The sequence below is a fragment of the Rhea americana genome, unplaced genomic scaffold (genome assembly GCF_003343005.1).
Source record: "Rhea americana isolate MKP2758 unplaced genomic scaffold, rheAme1 scaffold_261, whole genome shotgun sequence".
Classification (NCBI taxonomy): Eukaryota; Metazoa; Chordata; class Aves; order Rheiformes; family Rheidae; genus Rhea; species Rhea americana.
The window spans coordinates 330,929-351,132 of NW_028186381.1; the positions used below are offsets into that span (position 1 = coordinate 330,929).

Genomic DNA, 20,204 nt, shown 5'->3' on the forward strand with positions numbered 1-20,204 from the left:
TTTTCTGTAATTTCTACCCTCCTGCTTGTTGAAGAGAGCGGTTAAATCTCTCCTTAGTCTCTCTTTCTTCATGCTAAACAAGCGTAATTTCATCACTCCCTCCCTTTTCATGTTTTGTCCTCCAGCTCCCTGACCATCCTAGTGGCCTCTGCTGGACCCTCTCCAGTTTGACGGTCTGTGCAAAGTTTTGTTTGCAGCTATTCCTAGGAGTTGATTACTTTAGGGTTTTTCTTTTTTTTTTTTTTTTGCCTTCACTGAATAATTCCTCCGTCCTAAACCAGTGCTAATAAAAGCTTCATTGTTCTTTAAATTCTTACTACAGAGCAGGAAGAGGGCATTATGTGGGTGAGGAGAGCTGCACAGGGACACAAGACTTCTTTCATTAAATGTCCTTGGTGATGTGAGCGCTACAGCAGCTTGCCTCCCTCTGAGCTCCTCTTGAGCTATGTCATGTAATTAAACCTAAGCAGGAAATCAAATTGACTCAAAGGGAAATCAAAGTGTTATGCTTTCAAGCATAGCCCAACAAAAGCTGTGGCTTGTTAACACTCTTTCAGAACTTAGATTGTGCTTTGCAGTACCCTTATTTCTTCCAAATGTCCCTCTTTCTCCACTACAGTTCAGTTGGCTCAACAAGTCAGAAGAGCAGAAGGATGAGTCACCTTCATCTTGGCGGCTGGGTCTACGGAAGACTGGCAGCCACAACATGTTGAGTGAAGTTGCTGCTACTCGCGAAGCACAGAGAGATAAGAGTTCTTCTATCTATCGTTCTTCATCGAGTCCTCGGATATCTGCATTATTAGACAACAAAGAAAAGGTTTGGCTTCTAGCAAAGATGTTTTAGTGCATCCCTCTAGTTTAGTAATTACCTCACAGGTTTAAGACCCTTTCCCTTTGGGTCTGAGTTGTTGCCTTTTTCTTGTATCCAGAACAGATTTAGGCCTCTCTCTCTCTCTTTTTTTTTTTTTTTAATATATATATAAAATGTGTGTGTTTGTATATGTGTTTTTTTTAATTATTCATGTCAGTTTTCTCTGCAGAATTGGCGTGTAGTGTCCCTTTTACTCAAGTTGAAGTCTGCTGTCAGTGAAAAATGGCTACCAGTCTGGTGTGGCCCATTCTTTAATGGAAACTCTCTAATCTGGACAGTAACACACATGCACAGTGGAAATTATCCTTCTGTGTCATCTAAATGGGTTCCTCATATGTCCACCAGCTGTATTAGTGAATCCCATCCCATATATTCACCAGCTGTAGCTGTGCTGCTCATTTAAAAGTAGTCCTAGATGCTTATCTAATAGTACTGGATAAACAGCTTGTTAGAAGCTGCTTTTATTTACTAACATGCTGTTCAGAAAATCATTTTCAAAACTGGCACCTTTATGTTGTCAGATTTCTTGCCCAAAAAAATACCTTAAACCAGTTGAGTGAGGGGAAAATACTTTCTTAATTGAAGAAAAAAGCAGAACAAGAATTTTATCATTGAATGCACTGAAAGTAGAACAGCTTTGYAGTTGAAATACTTCTTTTGCTTCATCAGGATAAAGACAACAAGAGCTATCTTGCCACAATAGCCCCCAGAAGACTAAGCAGTACAAGCGATATAGAAGAAAAAGAAAACAGGTAAGACTGACTGAACTCAGCTTCTGTCCTRTAGTCTGTTCCTCCAGAATACATTTTTTTCCTGTGTTCATGATTCGTATCTTTTCTCAGCACTCCCAAGTGCACAGGTATTGACAGTATTTAATGCTATCTCTGACATATAAAATGTTCTGGTAAGTTGCTTTCATTTAGGTGAGCAGGACAGCAGACTGGATTCTCCACCTCTATATTCCTACATATATTGTCTCCATCCAGCAAACTAGATTTAAGCCTACTTTTTCCTTTTGTATGTGAATTCCTGATTTCTTTAGTTGGCACCTATACTTGCACTTCTGCAACATGCTCAATAGTCACTTTCAGTCTATTTGTTCACACATATTTCACTTTTTGATTCAGCTGAGTTTGTGAACTCCCTTGTATATGGAACTGTTTCAATTTCAGGGGCTGTTTTTACAGTGATTTCATATAGTTGCCCCTGGTTGGAAGCACAGTATAAATGGAATGTCTCAAGTATCTCAAGACGTGGTTGAGGAGCTAACTACTCCAAACAGATTCTTCACAGTTGTGCAAGAGGGAGAAAGACTTAGGCTTTAGTCTCATTTCCTGCCACTCCTATAAAAGTATTAGAAAGGCACACACAGAAATGTCATCATGAAATGTAATTTCATGTGAAAAAGTCGTAGAAGATGATGACCATGAGAGAGAATTTTAGCACAGTTTGAGATTCTTCACTGATCTTTTGCTGGAACCTCCCTGCTGTGTTCTTGCTTAATCTCAGCCAGCCACTGTGATTTGGAATTTAGCAGACAATTTATGTTTGAATGACTGATAAGCCCGAGTAGTTTTGGCAATAGCTCATATTGAGTGGCACATCCAGCTGACTGCTGATAAGAGTCCTTTGCTTTATAAAATAGAGAATGAGGAGGACTGGACTGCATGAACAGATGGTGGCCTGACATCTTATGTAGTAGAGGTTTTTTCCTAATATTTTTTTTCCTTTTGAAACAGCATGAGTGCCACTTTGTGGAGCCCCCAGGTGTCTGAAAGGGCATCAGAATCAATAGTGCAGTTGAAAAATGGAAAATAATTACAGACTAACAAGTGAATGGGCTACTGTTGCATACACTCTAGGCTGGCTCGCAGTCTAGCCCCTGAGCAGAGCAAAATATGGCATTTTGCCAGTGTAGGAGTAAGCCCTAATTTCAGGTAACTATGCTAAATAGCATTACTAAAAATTTATTTATGAATTGCCAAGTAGTTTTAGATGCTGACAAATATTTTTGTTGTTTTCTGCTGCTAAACATAGCAAAGGATATGCCATGCCATGATATGCCATGTCAAATTGTGTTATTTAGTATATTAAAATACTGTTATGGGCAATCTAAACTTCAATTACAAGTTTTCTGCTTTAAAAAAGGTCTTGCTYCTCCTCAAGCAAAACATCGCATCTTTTTATAATTCTTAAATAGTACAACTAGTGATCACAGAAATTAATATTAAGACCAGTAGAAGTGTTTCGATRAGCTGTCACCTCTAAACAGTGGCACTCCTAAGCAGAGGAGAAGGCTTTGCATTGTAAATGCTCTTCAGAATGGGACTGTAGAGAAGCCAATATCATACTCCAGAAGCTTTTCTAAACCAGCCTTTCACTCTCTGCTGCTTTAGAGAATCAGCTGTTAACCTAGTGCGGAGCGGCTCTTACACCCGGCAGCCATGGAGGGATGACTCAAAGGGAAACGAAGCCCCTCATTCTGGTGCACCAGCCACCTATGTATCTACTTACTTGAAAAGGTATGGCCAGCTCTGTTTCATATGGGTTCCGAGGCAATCAGATCTACTCTTCACATGCCTTCCAAATTTCACCCTTTTGCTTTCTGTATTCCACGTCAGTGTACTTGGCCTTTGGACCCTCTCACTGCTGGGAACAGGAAACAAAAATTTAGATTTGCCTGCATTTGTCATGCTAAACAGTCTTTTAAAGGCCATCGATTGTGTTGACTTGTAAATTGTTGAACTGAATTTAAAAACTTTCGTTCATATAATTCAAATGCAAAATCTTCTGTCTCAATTTTATGTTAGTATTATGGTTAGATAATAGAAGGAAGATTGTTTATAGAGACTAAAGCAATTATGCTGTGAAATCATTGTTTGGATAACAATTAACAGGTAAGTTGTAGCTTCTCTTTAATTTTGGTTTTGTATTAGTGCATGTTTATGAATTCAAAATTCTTGTGAAAAATAGTAGGGTTCTTGTGCATTACTGATGACACTTGTTAGTGAGTGTGACTGTCTCCAACCATTTTATGTGGCAGTAAGAAAACAATTTCTGCAGATTGTATGTGAAACTAGAGGTAATTTCTGATTGCTGGTTGACTAGCCATGCAGAATCAGGAAAGGAATCCTGTTTATAACTTCTTTAACTGGTATTATATTTTACCTGTTTGGAAGGCAGAGGTTTTCTTGAAGCACCCGCTAATGGCCATCTCTGAATGAGATGAACAAGTGGCCTGCTCTTAGTCTGCTGGTGGAATAAGGCAAATTATACGTTAACTGAGTTTTCGTCTCTAGTGAGAGAAGGACAACCATTCCCTCATGCAAGTATCACGCCGTCACCTCGTCTTTATTTAAGGGGATACTGAGAACTGTCGCAGCATCATGTGTAAACACGTCATGCTGCAAAGACATTTGTCTGAGCTTAGCGAAAAGGCCAGAAACGTTTCAAGGTTTTAGATGGTGATTCACCAAATTCTAGATCCTGAACTAAATTACTATCTTGACGATAGAACAATTGCTTGAGGTATTTGGGAAGAGACATGTGTTTTGTTAGGTTGCTAGCGGTAAGCTTTATAGAGGACATGTCTTTAATTGCTGAGCATATGCAGACACATTTCCACAAAAGGTGAAACATCTGCTTCAAGCACTTCAAGCAGTACATTTTTTTTTTCCTCTGATCTGCTGATCCATACCAGTGACTTCACATCTATCCTGGGACCTGATGACAGGCCAGCCTCCGTAGCTTGTCTCTCTTTAAAGGCAGTCAAACAAGCAGAAGCTGATTGCATTGGAAAACTTACTTATTGCAGCTAGCATGCCTTATTGCTCCCTGTTCTAAAAGACAGTCCAGTCAATAACATCACTACAGTCACTATGTCCGTAGAAATTTTACGGATTTTGACTGTTTATTTCAGCTAATCAAGAACTAGGGTTAGTATTACAGTTTGTATATTTGTACTGTATTTCCTTGGTTACAGAGAGTAACTAAAGTTTTGACTGGCACTAACAGATTTCTTGTCTCAAATGCTGAATTCTGGCCTTTTGTGGGAGGGTGTTGGATTGTGAGAAATTACAGAGAATAGCTTTGTCTAATAGGAGTCAAAACCAGGGTGGAGTTTTTTGGTGKTTTTTTTTAAGATCTCAGCAGTTTTACGTTTTATGGGCAAACAGTAAAATCTTATTTTTCCCACAATTCTCTAAATGTTTGCTATAGAAAAACACAGAAGAATTACATATAATCATATTGAACCTCTGTTTTTCCCAGCCTTGAGTGTCAGCCTCTAAGATGAGAAAGGGAACCAGTTTGCCCTTTAAGAATAAACTTTTCGTCACTTCCATGTATTAAAACTCTAAATACAATTCTAAAAGCTAAAATTTCATYCTGAGAGGAGGAATTAAGGTGAACAGCCATGACATGGATGTTACTGACAGGTCTTCATCTGTACGTCTGCATTCCCTTTTACTTTAGCATTTGATCTCCATAAAGGTATGTAGCTAAATGCTGTACATGCTTCTATATGACCCCGGAATRAAGAGTGAAGAATGGCAACAGATTTTCTTATAAGACATCAAAAAAGGCTTTTCTACTGTAAAGCGGACAAAATAGTTTACAGTAATTTTGCAAATATTTGTCAGGTTTAGTTGAAGCACATGTTAAAGCTCTCTATCAGATGATATTGCCATTCATGCTACTTTTTCTGGGTGCATATCACTACGGAAAAGTTTCACAAAACACTTTTCTGWCAGCCTATTCTCCATTTCAAAGCATATTGGCCTTTGAACAGCTCATTCACACTGATTGTATGTAAATGGATGGGGGGGGAGCATGGCATAACAGACTGAATTAATCTAGCATCCTTCCTTTGGCATCATCTTGTAAGAGATGCCTCACAAGAAGGGTTCACATGTGTAAGCATCTGAAGAGTTTTGCATTCCGCTTGCCTTACTGGTTTATGGCAATGAGCTTTCCAGAAGTTAGTTGTTTTCAGAAGTATTTCTTTTTATCAGTTTAACATGTTGCTTTCTATTTCATCACCCATTTGCTGGTGTTTATGTTAGAGAATGCATAGCCATGTGTCACTGCTTTTTTTTATTTTTGATGTCAAATTCCTTACCATAAGTTCATAATCTTCCTTTTTATAAATTCATATGGACACAGGTGTTAATTAACAGGATTTTCCAATTGACCTTTTTTCTTGTAATTTTCTGGACCTGTTAACACCAAATGCGAACAATTACTAAAGGCATTAGAGTCCTTTTCAAACTGTGTGATATCACCCATGCAAGATAACTGGATGGGGAGTTGAATTTCCATACAGCTGGCAATGCCTTGGCTCCCTTCTTGTGAGCAGGAGTGGGCGAGTTGAATGCCTCTGCACTTCAGTTCTCCAGCCCGGGGTGGGTATGYGTAGGAGTGGGCACACTGAGTAGCGTCACCATACTCTTATCCTCTTTTCCCTCTTCTTCCCCTCCCAAGTCCTCCCACATCTCTGTTCTCCCTGGTGCCTGGTTCTGTTTCCATTCTGCTGTCTCATCTTTTTAACCAGTACCTCTCCCCTTTCCGTTACCTTTTCCCTTCTGAAAAAGAGCCTGTTTCAGATCTTACTAAATAATTGCCATGTTTCCTCCCTTCCTTCCCACATCCTTTGTCTCCTTTCAAGCCACCTTGAAAGCTCACATCCCAACCTCTACACCTTAGTATCCTTCTTGGGTGCCAGAGTGTCTGAGCATCCACATTGACCCTGCTGCCCTGTGGTTGCCACCAGCTTCTCACCTGCTTCTTCCTTCATTTATTCTGCTCACGCATGTTTCACCACCATCATCATCTCAGTATGCTGGGCCCTGATTTCTCCCCCTCATTTCTGCAACTTCCCAGCTGCTTGCTTTGCAAACCCACACCAGCCAGGTTCAGCTCCCTGCTCTCACCCTCCTCCCAGCACATGTCCAAGGCTTGGCCTTCTCCTCCTGAGCAAAGAGTCAACAAGAGGAGGCAGTTATTTCTATTTAGGACTTCCTGCTTTCCAGTTTTCCAGGGCAGGAGTCAGTTTTCTAGAGGAAGCTTTGCTTGAGATCCAGTGGAGCTTGTTACCTGATGACAATAACTTGATTGTTCCTTTGTGACCTGGATATGGCAAAAAGCCATCAACTGAAGAGCCCAGATGTAAAAGATCTCTCCACGGAGGCCATCCAGGGTGCACCAGTCTCTCCTCTGGCTGTAGAGGGACCAACGGCTTATTATGGGCTGGTGGTATTGGCATATGAAACTTGTTTGTAAATTGGRTGCCAAAGTGAACTGGACTGGATCCTCCCCTGAACTGTCCTTGGCAGTTAACCTGTCCCCTTCAAGTTTTCTTTCAGCCTCAGGCTGCTCTGACTCGTCCTCCAGTCTTGACAGCCAGTTCCARTCTGTTTACTCCAGCTTTCCATACACCTACCTTTGTCCCAGTCTGCTCTTCTTCTAGGTCAACTTTTATTCTTGAATATTTTTGGACAATTCTGATAGCCCTTTTCCAAATACATGGAGTTTGTGCCAAATGCTCCCTAAAGAAAATCAGAGCCTGAGCCAGTCATCTTTGCCGAAGCTCTAAGCCATTGAAAAGAAGTTCTTAAAACTGAAAGTACTGGAYGTCCTTAGGAGGTGATGCAGCCAGATCTGCTTATGTCACTCTTTCCTTCCCTGCTTTTAACAGTCTGATCCTTGCTCATTGTTTCCACCTTTCTCCCATGTGCAGAGGTGCAGTGTGTGCTGCTTTCAGTGCAGTCGGATTTTTCCCTTCTGATCTTCACTGATTCACCTCTGCACCATTACTCTTTCACTGAAACTTGACTGGGTTTATCCAAAAGGTGTGATGCTCGTGCTAGCCTGTACATGAATGATCTTCAGTGATCCTGATGTATTCTAATCTCTGCATACATTTTGATAAGATATAATATTCCCTCCCTTTTCAGCTGAGAGCCCAGCTGGAGTGATGTTCTGTTGAATATTAACTGTACTCTGAAGGACATGATTTTATGATGTTTTACAGTGCTTCATTTGGTAGAAGTAGTGACCTCAACAGTCCCTACATTTCAACCAGTCGCAATACATCTCTAGCTACCTCACCCACTACCATTGGTTCATCTACCTCATTGGGCACCCAGTGGCAACCTGTCTCTTCCTGTCCCACATCTCTCGGTGCGAACACTACTGCATCAGCCCGCCAGTATACCAGGTAACAGCTCGCAGCTCAGATAATGCTGAAGAAAATCATCATTTGGGTTGGAAGTTCAGAATGCTAGAATGGATTATGAGTTAGAAATACACTTGCACATAGGAAGCACAGGTAAGATATTTCAGTATTGGCCTGTGAAACTGTTTCAGGAGTGTGTATGCACCAGGAAGCAGTTAAAAGGCAGTATGTAACCTTAGCTTCTTCACTCACTGGAGTGCTCAATTGTGCACTCTTACTATCCTGTTGCTAGGCAGTGTTTTACTCTGGCTGCTCTTGGGCATTCAGTTTACAAGCTCTTGGAGTAGTTCGTTCTTTCTGTTTATTCACCAGTAAAATTTTATAATCGTTTTTTTACTGCGAACAGAGATGTCAAGATTATGAATTCCTCCCACCTATTCTTCTACAATTTTTTAAAMATTTTAATGTGTGCTGTTCTCTTCAAAAACAGAGATCTAGAACCAGAAAAAYGAATTGTCAGTGCTCCCTTGAGGTGTCTGGTCTCAGCTAGCAGTCGAGTTCACTTGCTTTGCTTTCCATTATGTCTTCTCTATTTCAGAGCCCCTTTCAGGCAACAAACTGATTCTGCTGTAGAGAAAAATACAGAGGGCATCTCTACTAGCACCCCCCTAGGTGTAATCACAAATCGTGCTATACTCGGCTCTGCCAATGGTATTGCGAATGCCGGTGCTGTCTCAACTRCAGGAAAGGACTTCTCAGCTGAGGAAGCCAGGGAGCGCAGAAGGTTAGTGAGAAGAGTGCCAGTTCATTTCATTCCTCCTGTGTAACCAGATGTCACATGTTGGTGATGGTGGGTATGTAAGAACTGTGTCTTAGGTGTGATGTGGAGTTACAGTCTGCTGCTCTCACTCCTTCTTAAAGTTTTGAACTGACTCATCACTGGGTTGTAGGTGAAATTTAGTTTCATAATTTTCTACTTGTCTTTTCAGCGTGTCTCAGCTGTTTGCTTCAGTAGCTATTTCAACTACTAATATCAATCCTGAAAGCCTCTGTGTAGAGAGACAGCACAATAGCCACTGGCAATAGGTTCTGTAAAGTGAATCCCATCTTGATATGAGTGTTGGAGCAAGACACATTCAGAAAACAACCATCCCTCTGATTCTTCTCAGCTAAATTTACATATGCCCAGATGAAGGCATCTTTACTGTGCAGGTCCCCTAGACTCTCTGTAGTTAATGGTGAAAACACAACATTTTCTGGAGCATGATTTATTTGAGCCATTGTAGATGTATGATACAGGAGGAGATGACCTGTATTCTAGCAGCATACGTTTCTTTCTGTTGACTGTAAAGGAAGACTAGTGCAGAGGYAAGAAGTCTGCCATGTGCAATCAAGGCTGTTCCAACAGTAGCAGCATTTTGAATGATGCTGAATCTAGCTGGTCATCTCTCTCTCTTATCGCATAGTGTTATTTTAAGACTGGAAAAATACAAATTTTGGATAGCTGGTGCTCTTTTCAAAGGAAACTTATCTTGGGCATTTAAGTAGAGAATGTCAAATGATCCATGTTTATTCTTGCAAACAAGTTAACTTTTACAAGATCTATTTCTTCCGATGGCATTGATTAAAATAAATGGTAATAAATATAATGCAGTGATGAATTGTATACTTCTAATCAGCAGGCAGTTCGTGGGGTGTTTTCAGTAAGTAGATTCTGCCAAACTAAAACAAGTTCTTCTTAAAACACCAAACTTTGTGAGTGGAGATAGTACTGTGAAAAAAATTTAAATGACTTGAAGGTAAAAGGTRTGAAAAGTAATAATGGAAATTATCAGCTTATAAGGATGAAGATGGTAGAGCTCAGAAGTACTACATYGTCCACAGCTGGCCACCTGACCTCTCAGATGAAGGGAAGGCATGATTGCTGTGGACTTCTCTTTGCTTTAGCTGCAGCAGATCTAAGAAAGAAGGTTAGACTGTGCTATTTTGGGGGTTTTGTTTCTTTGTTTTTTTCCGGAGATACTTCAAGTAGTGTTTTGAAGGTATTGCAAGCTCTCTGAGTGAGCCACAGGAAATAATTTGAAAGTGTTACTACAGAGCATCATCTTTGCCCATAAGGACACTTACATTTAAAATTAGGACTGCCTCTGCGCATTCCTAGTTGTTTTGCTAGGGTCAGTTGGCTTGGTTTTATTTGCAGTTGAATCAAGATCAGTTRCCTGAGAATACTCCTGTCGCAAAATGAGATTGCGCAAAGGAGGGCAGGATGTGTGTTGTGCTCTTGATTCAYGCTGTAGATGATTCCACAACAGTATCTTCATTTTGGCAAGCGTAGAATAAAGTTTCAGAAGCTTTAGATTCCTCCCAGAAAAAGTGGGCTCCACAAAACCCACCAGACTCTTGGCACAATCTCCAGATGGGGAACTTGACAGTGGTAGTACTTAAAAGAGCATCTATTAATATTACTACATTGACATTTATTACCGAATCAGTTTCTATAAATAATATAAAAGATCTGGTTAAGTCTCCTGCATTTTTTATTAGTGAACCATCTCTTATGAATTATGCTAATGCAAAGAGAAGCACCAGAAAAGTTCCTCCCACCTTTAACTGATGCTTTGAAACTACCGAGGAGGAAAAAACACAGCAATGATGCATTGTGCTTATGGGTGGAGGAAGCTTTATTTWTGAATGTGGAATGTTATAACAGCAGGATATACCGAATGGGTAACTGCTTGCACATTTTGAACTAGGAAGTGTGGACTTAGAAACAAGAGAGGTCACCTAAATGGGAAAGGATTGTTTTGGAAGCAGGCCAATTTTGGGAGGGAGGTGGGGAGAAGGAAAATGGCAAACAGTTGTCAGGGAAGCACTGTATGGATTTCAGTTCCCACCGGCAGCTGTTGCAGTAGCATTTGGCCTGCTTCAGTGTTTCCAAAGCYCCAGGTGTCTCTTAGCAACAAAAACATAAACAAGCTTATCATCTAATATTAGATCACAGTGATATCTCCTAACTTGTGGTCTTAAATTGTCTATCTGAAGCCAAAAGGTTAAAGCAGAAAGCTGTCTGCTAGGTCTGGGGAGGAATGACTAGCAAAATGATCTGGAGCACCGTTTTTGTATCGTCTGCCAGCCAGCACGCTTTGTACTGGCTCTCTCTAGCGTTTCTTCCGTGATGTTTTACTTGCTGCTTGTTGGCTAACTAAATTGGTCAGCAAACGCTCCAGTAGCTGCAAAATAGTGTGAATCATGCCCCGTGTCTTTAAAGGGGAGGGAGAGAGAGAGAGACGGGGGAGAACGTTGTTGGGGTTTTTTATTTATTTTTTTGAAAAAGAAGGCAGTACAAGAGAAATCGCTTTGGAGGAATTTAATACAAGCTGTCTGTCTGTACTAACCACAGTGAGTTGTTGCCTGTTGTTAGAGCCATATGCCTTGGAAGTTAAGCCAGCTGCTGCTGTGCATATTTACAGGTGCCCAGCTGCATATTAGGCCCCCTTGATTCTACTGTGGCACTGCAGTTTACTGATGCTAAAAGGCTGGGAATATGCCATCTTCTAGAGTCAGTGTTTTTGCCAGTTAATTTCTTTTTCTTTTTTCCATGGGAATTTTGGAGCCAGTGCTAAACACTGCTGTTTGGCCATTTTGATAATCTCCCCCCGGTGTTAAATTGTCTTGCATTTCARATGAATTTATCCAGCTGAAATCTAAGCAGCACTGTGTCTGCTAACAGTGAATTACAAGCACGTCAGTGCTGTGCAGACAATATCTCACGTAGATCCTGTTCTTCCTGGTACAAAACTAACATCATCTTGATTTCTGCCTGGTGCRAGCAGGTGGCAGGGCTTCAGGGATCTCCTGTTGGCTGCTGCTGGGTTATCTGCTGTTAACCGAGATGACAGCGGCCTCTAGTGCTGCTCAAACATCCGTGTCGAGGTTTATCTGCGATCCTGCCCCTGTCCTTTCAGTGCTCTGCGGTCACATCTTCTCACAGGAGGTCATCTAAGCTGCTGCTCCTCAGGTACAGGGTTTCTGCTTCATAGGACTCCCTGTGTGCAGAAGACAACTTTGGCTCTTAGAAGCACTGATGTCCCCTACAGAAGGAGGTGACTTTAGGAGATCTTGCCAGGCTGAGATGTACCTTGTTGTCAGACCTYTGTCTGGATGTTGCTGTGAGATATCTAGCCCTGAAAGGGTGATCTCTGGTTTTGGGTTAATCCGAAGCCTTTCATATAACTGGTCTGGTTCTCAGAGCAGGTTGCAAGTCCAGCATGCAATTCACAGCTTGTGGTTGGTTGTTGGGTTGGGTAAGATGAGCATCCACCAATAACTTCTGAAAGCCTCAAAGGCAAATCTCAAGTCCACAGGTTCTCAGGAGCRTGAACAGTTTGAAAGGCCGCACTTGAATTTGAAAACTTGCCTGTTTTTTTAAGAATTAGGAGTTCAATTTGTCCCTCTTGTTTTCCCCAGACAATTTGTTTATATAATTGCRTTTTGCAATTGTATTTTTCTCTCCCCTTCATCAGGAAGGTTTCAGCAGGATAGTAGTACTTGGCAATTGGGCAAGTTGTTAATTAGAGACAGGAAATACATTTGTCTCGCTTATTTTTTTAATGTACTCTTTGACCAGTTTTGCAGAGAAATCAAGAACAGATCAAGAAAAGAAAATCAAGAAAATCAAGAAAAAAGCCTTGCTTTTTAAGCAGCTTTGGGCCTGATGGCTGTTCTCTGCTGAGCATCTTGCCCTCTAGAGCCCCCCCCCCCCATGATTCTCTTCGGAAGAACAAACTTTTTTGACACACTAGCAAATATTTTCTCTTTTCTGCTTCATTAACCAAGAGATTTCTAAGGACCTGGCTGCTAATTTTAATATCAYGTAGACGAGACTTTCTAATTTTGTATTAATAACTGAATCCTCCTCCACCAGTACTCTTGGATGAACAATTTTGGCAAGTCCTTTTACCTCGTGATTCTTGTCCTGTCCAAATTCAGAGCGTGACTCCTCTAGGGTGAGTGTGGATGCCTGTTTGGTCCGTCAGCCCTTATCGTCTGACAGAAAATACGAAGCATTGCTCTCTCGAAGAGTTAAACTATGGAATTTGCAAGGGATATTTAAATTTCACTTTGGAGGCACTGGTGGAAAAAGTTGTGAGCATCGTCTTACTACCGCACTGTTTTTCTCAGTAGTATTTGGCTCTATAATGCACATCATTGGGTGACTTAAACCTGAGTGGCCCTGTTTTCCTGGGAAAGGTCCCTGGGTACCGAAGCAGCAGGGATGCTTGTGCAAGCTTGGGAAGGGACAGCTTTCCTCCCTGTGCCACGCACTGGACAAGAAAAAGTTAAAAGGCCTCTCACTCATGAAGAAGCGAGCAGTCATCTGGCACCTGCTGTTGAAAGCATTTATCTGCCATGCTCYTGCAGTTAATCTCTTTCAGATAAAGATGGCCTTTTTTAAAAAGCTGCTGGTGCAGATGACGTGGGAGGGCAGGAATTCTGCTGGCGGTTGGATTTGCCATGTTGGGAAGAGACGAGGTTGCTCCYGCTGTATCAGAAATCAGGCTGCCTTTTTATTCGGAAAAAGGTCGAGGTGTGGGATGGGGGTCGCTGCTCTTGAGCCTCGCTCCCTGTAAAGAAGGCAAGCAGGTATGCTGCTGCATGCTCAGCTGCCGGCTGACTTTATCCAGTGCTCAGAGGCAGGAGCAGGATGCGGGGCGGGGGGGGGGGGGGGGGGTGATATTTTGGCATCTGCTTTGGGCGGAGGAGTCCAGGCTGTAGGTTGGCCTGCTAACTCAAAGTGGGAATATATGCAGGATCCTATGGGAATGGTCAAGGAAACCAAGCGGGGACCGCTCGAGCTAACCAATTTAAAAGACCTGCAGCTTGGCAGCGTGGCACAAGCAGAAGGTAACATTGCCTTTCTCCATCCCCATCTCTATGCAGAATATRTTTGTTTCTTCTGTAGTTACTAATTGCAGCTGCTGACGTGTTTCACATACTTGATCATTATATCTAACACCGCCTTTGTCTAATTGCAAGTTCTGCAGCCAAAATTTCAGTTATACCTGAGTATCATTATGTGAGTGTTCAGAGAATGGGTGTTTAGCTGAGTGTTCAAATACTCTTCCATGTCCAGAAATGGCCATAGAAGCTAAAATATATACTGCAAATATTTTTGAAAGTACTGTATGAGGGCACAGCTGAGAACTAATTTAGCACTAAATCAGTAATTCTGTTAAATTCTCTGCTCCACAGCACCGACATGTGGATGTTACAGGTGGAGAAGCAAATGAAGCCAGATAGCTGCCCTGGGATTTCTGTAGGAAGAGTTTTTGAACAAACTGAATAAATCTTCTATCCCTTGGAACAGCAGGAACGGGAGCCTCTGGCACATGACAAGAAATTGCAATCTTAGCTCAGTAGGAGATGGAAGCTTGTTATACATTATTAATATTCAGTGATGTTTTCTGTAAGTCGGCTGGGGGGCTGATCCGTGATTATATTCCTTGAAACTTTTCAGACATTTGTTAAATAGACTATTCCACAAGGTGGCAGTCGGAGGCTTCTTAGCCCTATCTGCCAAGTGAGCATTTCTCCTAAGGTGAAATGCTAGCTAGCTTTTTTTTTTTTTAATCACCAGCAAGTTTTGATTTTTGGTTGCAAAGGGAAATTTCACAAATATTGAGCTTTTGCCGAGTGAATCTTATTTGAGAATTTCCTGCCTTGCTTCAGACTGCAAGCTAGCTTGTGGGAATCTGTGCTAGGTTTGCTGGAGGTTGTTTGAAATGTCAGACTGGGTTCTCTGACATGCACTTGCTTGAAAACAAGAGAAATTCTGAGGGAAGCAGGACATAGATCTTTGCCTTCATTCCGTTCATCAGCTGGCAGGAGCTGGAGAATTAGCAACTGCGTTTCATCCCACTCTACTTCATGCAGCATTTTTTTTTTTAAAGCAAAGATTCAGCCTCTGAAGACTGCAACACTCTAGCGCTTGTTGTTCGGTGATGCAGTGCTAAACTGCTCGGCGTTGCGTATTGACACCTAATGTCCTCTGCTGAGCAGAAACCAATTTGAAAACCTTCTAGCCTGGGAAACTTTACACTTGTGGCATCCATAACTAAATGTGTTCAATAACTGGAAGTTCAACAGGGAAAACGTGTTGCTGGCTTGCTTTGTTTTGCTTTCTTTGCTTTGTATTTGCAGATCTCCTTGCTTTTTCTCTTGCAGAAAAAAAACCCTGGAAAATTTTTTACAAACGTTTTCTGGAAGACTTTAAAGGTCTACGTTCACAGCAGCAGCGAGCCTTCATGAGACAGTGCAGTCAGTTTAAGGACGCAATCACTGTGATATTTTTTGCCTTTTCCCTCTTCACCGTGATGCTGAGTGGGTGATTATAGCATTAGTTAATGCAAAGGGATAGAGCTGATCATCTAAATGCTTCTAAGTGTGCATGCCGTCTCCCCTGCCCCAAATTTCAGGAATTCTCCTGATTCAGTAGGTATCGTTGTTWTATTTTTCCCTTCTCACCAGGGAATTAATAGAGCACCTGTGGCTGAAAGGCAGCAGGACCGCCTTCCCATTTCTTTCAGTGATTAAAAAACTCCTCATTTTTGTATTGCAGTAGTCCAGTCTATACTAGGCTAGCTGGTGTKGGAATACAGCACAAAAGGAGCGACTCTGCTTTCTGAAGAGCGTACAGTAAGCTTGAATACAAGCAGATGGGAAAGCACGCACAAAATAAAATCATTTAGAACTGTGTGTTGCGAAGTATTCTTAGAGCATCAGCTGCCATACGTGTAATCCCAAACCACTATAAAAATCGCATCAAAGCATGAGTTTTGAGGAGGGATAAAGGGTACTTGTTGTTTTGATTAACAAGTGACAAAGATCACAAGCCTCTTAATCCTTTGGAATCAGCACCTGAACATTTTAGGCAAAGCAAAGCTGTTGCAAATAGAGAATTTCATCTTGTGCTTGTTAACCTGCTAATCATCCTGTAAATAAGTATTGAAATTCAGACWTTTACGACTTGAGAATTCATCATCCAAGTTGAAGCACAATGACTGTTCACAACAGCCAGGACTGATTTAAGAGAAAAGCGAAGGCCTGAAAATGGTGCACGCGCTGACGAGCCTTTTTCAGCCAACTGAGGAATGCTTTAAGAGYGTGATCCCAAAATCTTGTTATCCTTTTGTCCTCGGGTTATTAAAYTGCAGAACGCTGTCTGGCTGCCTCTCCTCGTTCAAACACTTGCAGAGTCTGACATGTGCCTCTCTCCTGCCTGTTAAACAGTGTTGTTAAACAACGAGCCAACTTTTTGCGGCCAYTTTTCTAATGAATATTTTCAGTTGCTGTAGGCTGATGCACAGACCATTGGTAGCACAAGAATAAATACAACAGGGAACAGAAACCTGTTGCTCGCTTAGATGCGGGAGCAGGAAAGTGTCTTTTCTGCCTGTTCCCAAGTAATTGGCAATGATTGATTAGCTGCTGGGTACATCCTTTATTATCTAGCTTCAGGAATTGTATTTTGGGAGCTGCTTTCAGCATTGTTTCCTGCAAAGCTTACACTTGCTTTTCTTCCCTCCCCCAGCTTGCAGAGAGTTTCTTAGCTAATGGCAAGTTTCCAGCTTGTAGGATTACATTGCTGGGATGCTGTACTTTTCCRAATGTTTCCAAGAGAACAATATCAGTACTTTGGGCTTTTGGTGGACTTTTTGTTCCTTTTTCCTTTTTTTACCTATAAATCGAAGTATGACCTGAGCTTCAGACTATTATGAACAACTATATTACATAGAAACTTTGGTTTTGTGTGCAATCTGCTTGCAACAGTTTAGAAGGATGGACTGTTTTTATTAAGTTTCACAGTTTGAACAGAAAAAAAAAAAAAAAAAAAAAAAAAAAAAAAAAAAGCTTTGTAGCCAGCTGGCTTGTTGAGATTTTCGGAATAGCGCTGTTATGAATCTGTATGGTAAGGATTTTTGAATTGACTGCAATGTTTATAACAGTGATCATATGCTCTTGCGAAAAGCTGTTTCAAAAGTTTTTATAGTCTGAACATCCATATGGTAATCCATAAGCTGAAGGAGCCTCTCWGGGCTCCCTTACCTGTCGATGGCTGTTAAGTTAAATGAACGTTTAACTTGCCAAGTTTTGACCCCTGTAGGGTGAGTGTCCTTCCGGTGAGCACTTTCCTTGCATTGATCACTGCAGTATGAAGATATACAACTGCAGGAAGTTTTACAGACTTTCAGACTGAGGGATTTTGCCAGAGATGGCTGATTACTAGTAACATGAACTCTCTACTGCAGTAGGCAGTGTTTGTCCAGATGCTCATGTGCACATGCTTGAAAGCGTTCAGGAAAGAAGGAAAGGAGCCTAGTGTTGGAACTAGATTATCAGAAGCTTCTGAGTTTCRTGGAGAAAAATCATCTGTTCGTGTTTGTCTCTGCAGCATTAACTGTGGTTTCTTCTTCTGCATCATTTACCTTACTACAGAGAGGAGATTTCTCTTCACAGTCAGTCCTTTTTCTTTTCTTTTTTTCCTCTAATAAACAGGCTTACTCATATTCTTGGTTTATCAGCTTGTGGATCCGGGCTTACTGTTGCCCTGTTTGGAATTTCCCCTTGGATTAGTATTTTATTACCCCTCCTTTTGGMCAGAGATGTTGATCAGCATTTGAGATCTGTGTTTCTGCATTGCAGAAATCTGATTAAAAGAGTTAACAAAGAAAATAGGTGTTCTCTTGAATACAGGAAGACTCAAAACAGGAGCCTGTTTGGTCATTTGGTTCCCAGCTTCTTTCTAGCTGATGCACCAACAAAAAGYTCATAGCTCTCTCATGGCAACAGTACACGCTCTGCCCTACTGGGAACTATAAACTTCTGCAGTGGTTTTGCTCGCTCTCCGTATACATGGATCTAACAACTTATATTCTGCTGCTTACATCTGCAGCCAAGGCCGGGAGAAATCTGATCTTCTGCTTTGTGTGCTCTGGAGTTAGCATAATGGCTGCTCTTATTACATCTATTTCTCAAGGAAAGCTTATCGCAAAAAATGCGGCACATGAGGCCTTTTCTTTAAAGATGTGCATGGACCATGTGATATTTGCAGCCTGAATTCATAGGATGAGATAGGAGCTGCACTTTAAGCAATCTGTTCCCTTGAAAATRTAATTGAAAACTTTGTGGACTGTTTCCAGACTGCCTCGTACCTTGTTTGCTGTTTCTCCTGTTCAGCTTGCCATGATCTGTACTTTTTTTCTCCTTCGGCAGGCCTTGCGTTGCTCTCCTTCACCATGCAGACCAGCCTTGCTTTGTGTCTGCGTCGGACCTGCCATCTCATTTCAGTTCATTTGCTTTCTCTCTCCTCTTCTATTTAGCACACTATAGTGCTTTAATATGCAGCTTGTAAGAAAAGTGAAGCATCACCTAAAATTGCAAAATCTGTCTTTACCCCCTAAGAAAAGAAAACCTTTGACAAGTAGAGAAAAATGTGCCTGGATTGTTAGCAGGTGTGGTGTTTGCTGTTTGAATGTCAAATGTTTACAGCGCAGCCACTGTCTTRTATCCACAGCAAAAGGCTGTAGCTGCTTACTCTGAGAAACCAGCTATGTCACTATGCAGTGGCACTGCTGATTTGCATCAGAAAATTCAGTTGTCTCACGCTCATAAAATGGCTTTGGGTAAGCTCCGAGTGGTGGAGAATTGCATAAATGGAAGCCAAAAGTTGGCAACTGATAAAGACTGCAGCATGAACTGAGCCATTCTGACTTGCAAAATTTACTCGCCTAAAGATTAGGTTGCTGCTGCAGGTTGGATGCCCAAAATTGCTAATAATGTTTGAAAATATGCCTAATTTAAATATATATTAAAAAAGCAGAGAGCAGAGAAAGAAGTTTGTGAGGATGAAGGGGAAAGAGATGCAAAATGATTTTTCTCTTGATGTATCCGTGCATGCTACATCCATACATTTGGCTTACTGCATGCAAAGCTGTAGCGAGATACTGAAACAAGGGAAATCCTGCAGACTTACTGTGCTCCTGTAAACCTGCCAGTTCTGACCCTACCACAAAGCCCTTCTTATGGCTCATCATAGATATGCCTGGGCTATTATGTTTAGCAGCTGATCTGTTCTCCATGGATTTGTCTACCCTCTTTTTGAAACTATTTTTAAAATCTGTTTTGACCTCTCTCATGTTCTGTGGCAGAGAATTCCATAATTCTTGTGCTGTGTGCAAGAGTTTTTCAGCTGCTCTTGTTGTRAGCTCATTTTGCTCACACATCCCAGAAGTGTTCCTGAACAAGCAGAACGTGGCCCACTGCTGTATGTGCTGTTGTATGAACTGAATTTCAGCTCAGACAAGGACAGTTATTGTCATCTTTATTTCTCTTATTCCACTTTGCTTGTGGATAGCTTCATACTACTGTATTCTCCTTGCTGAATCCCATAATCATCCAAAGTATTGAACATGGAAATTTCACTGATTCAAAGCTGCTGCAGTAAACTTTCCACCTTACTTAGCTATAAAATTAGTTACTTCATGTGTTTTAGGGTTTTTTGTTGTTGTTTTTTTTACTGTTGCTCTGAAGTTAATTTGCAGTATATTTTGCAAATACCTTCTTCCTGTGGGTGGCTTATTACTTCTGGATGCTGTGCAAGTAGCATCTATTCTACATGTGTTGAAAGCTGTAGAAAATGTTTTTCTTTCGTGTGCAATTACCTGGGTAGCCCATTTGCTCTGTACAAAGGGGAGCAGAAGAGGACTACTTGTCTGCAAAATTAGGAGTTGCACAGCTTTCCCTTATCAAACAGCAGTKTTTTCATTCATGAAAGAGCAAATTCTTGGGAGGCAGTCATCTCTCTGAATTTTAGGTTATTCTAGTGTTGGCATATCCATCACAGCTAGTGTTTCTGTCTGGATAATCAATGGAAAGAAATGAACTCTTCTGCGATGCACTTGCAGGATCTGTGCTAGAGGCTCTCTCTGAAGGTGATGAATTGCACCCTGGAAGTGCAGTTAAGTGAGTCTAGCGAGCTCTGATGTAGACATCTCCATTGTAGCCAGCTCCTAGAATATGATTCATCTCCCCTACAATTAGAAGTCTGCAGTGCTGGCATCTCCATCACAGATGATCCTTCACACTCTCCTTGTACTCTTT

The 20,204-nt window shown here is 41.4% G+C and overlaps 1 protein-coding gene and 1 long non-coding RNA gene across 4 annotated transcripts in view; both read left to right on the forward strand.

Annotated features, from left to right (window-relative positions):
* Positions 1-20,204, forward strand: part of LOC146594342 (protein phosphatase 1 regulatory subunit 12B-like) — a 90,691-nt gene that overhangs the window by 20,264 nt on the left and 50,223 nt on the right. Inside the window, exons 9-13 of one of the 3 annotated variants that reach the window (XM_085307671.1) lie at positions 620-823; positions 1,550-1,623; positions 3,268-3,393; positions 7,902-8,087; positions 8,644-8,829. In XM_085307671.1, the coding sequence (XP_085163797.1) occupies positions 620-823; positions 1,550-1,623; positions 3,268-3,393; positions 7,902-8,087; positions 8,644-8,829 (776 nt within the window). Of the gene's footprint in view, positions 1-619; positions 824-1,540; positions 1,624-3,267; positions 3,394-7,901; positions 8,088-8,643; positions 8,830-20,204 lie in introns of all 3 variants that reach the window. The other 2 variants (XM_085307670.1, XM_085307672.1) reach the window with 2 other exon arrangements.
* LOC146594343 (uncharacterized) lies at positions 14,535-15,800 on the forward strand. The gene is made up of 2 exons (XR_014896203.1): positions 14,535-15,536; positions 15,664-15,800. It is a non-coding gene; the product is annotated as an uncharacterized LOC146594343 (long non-coding RNA).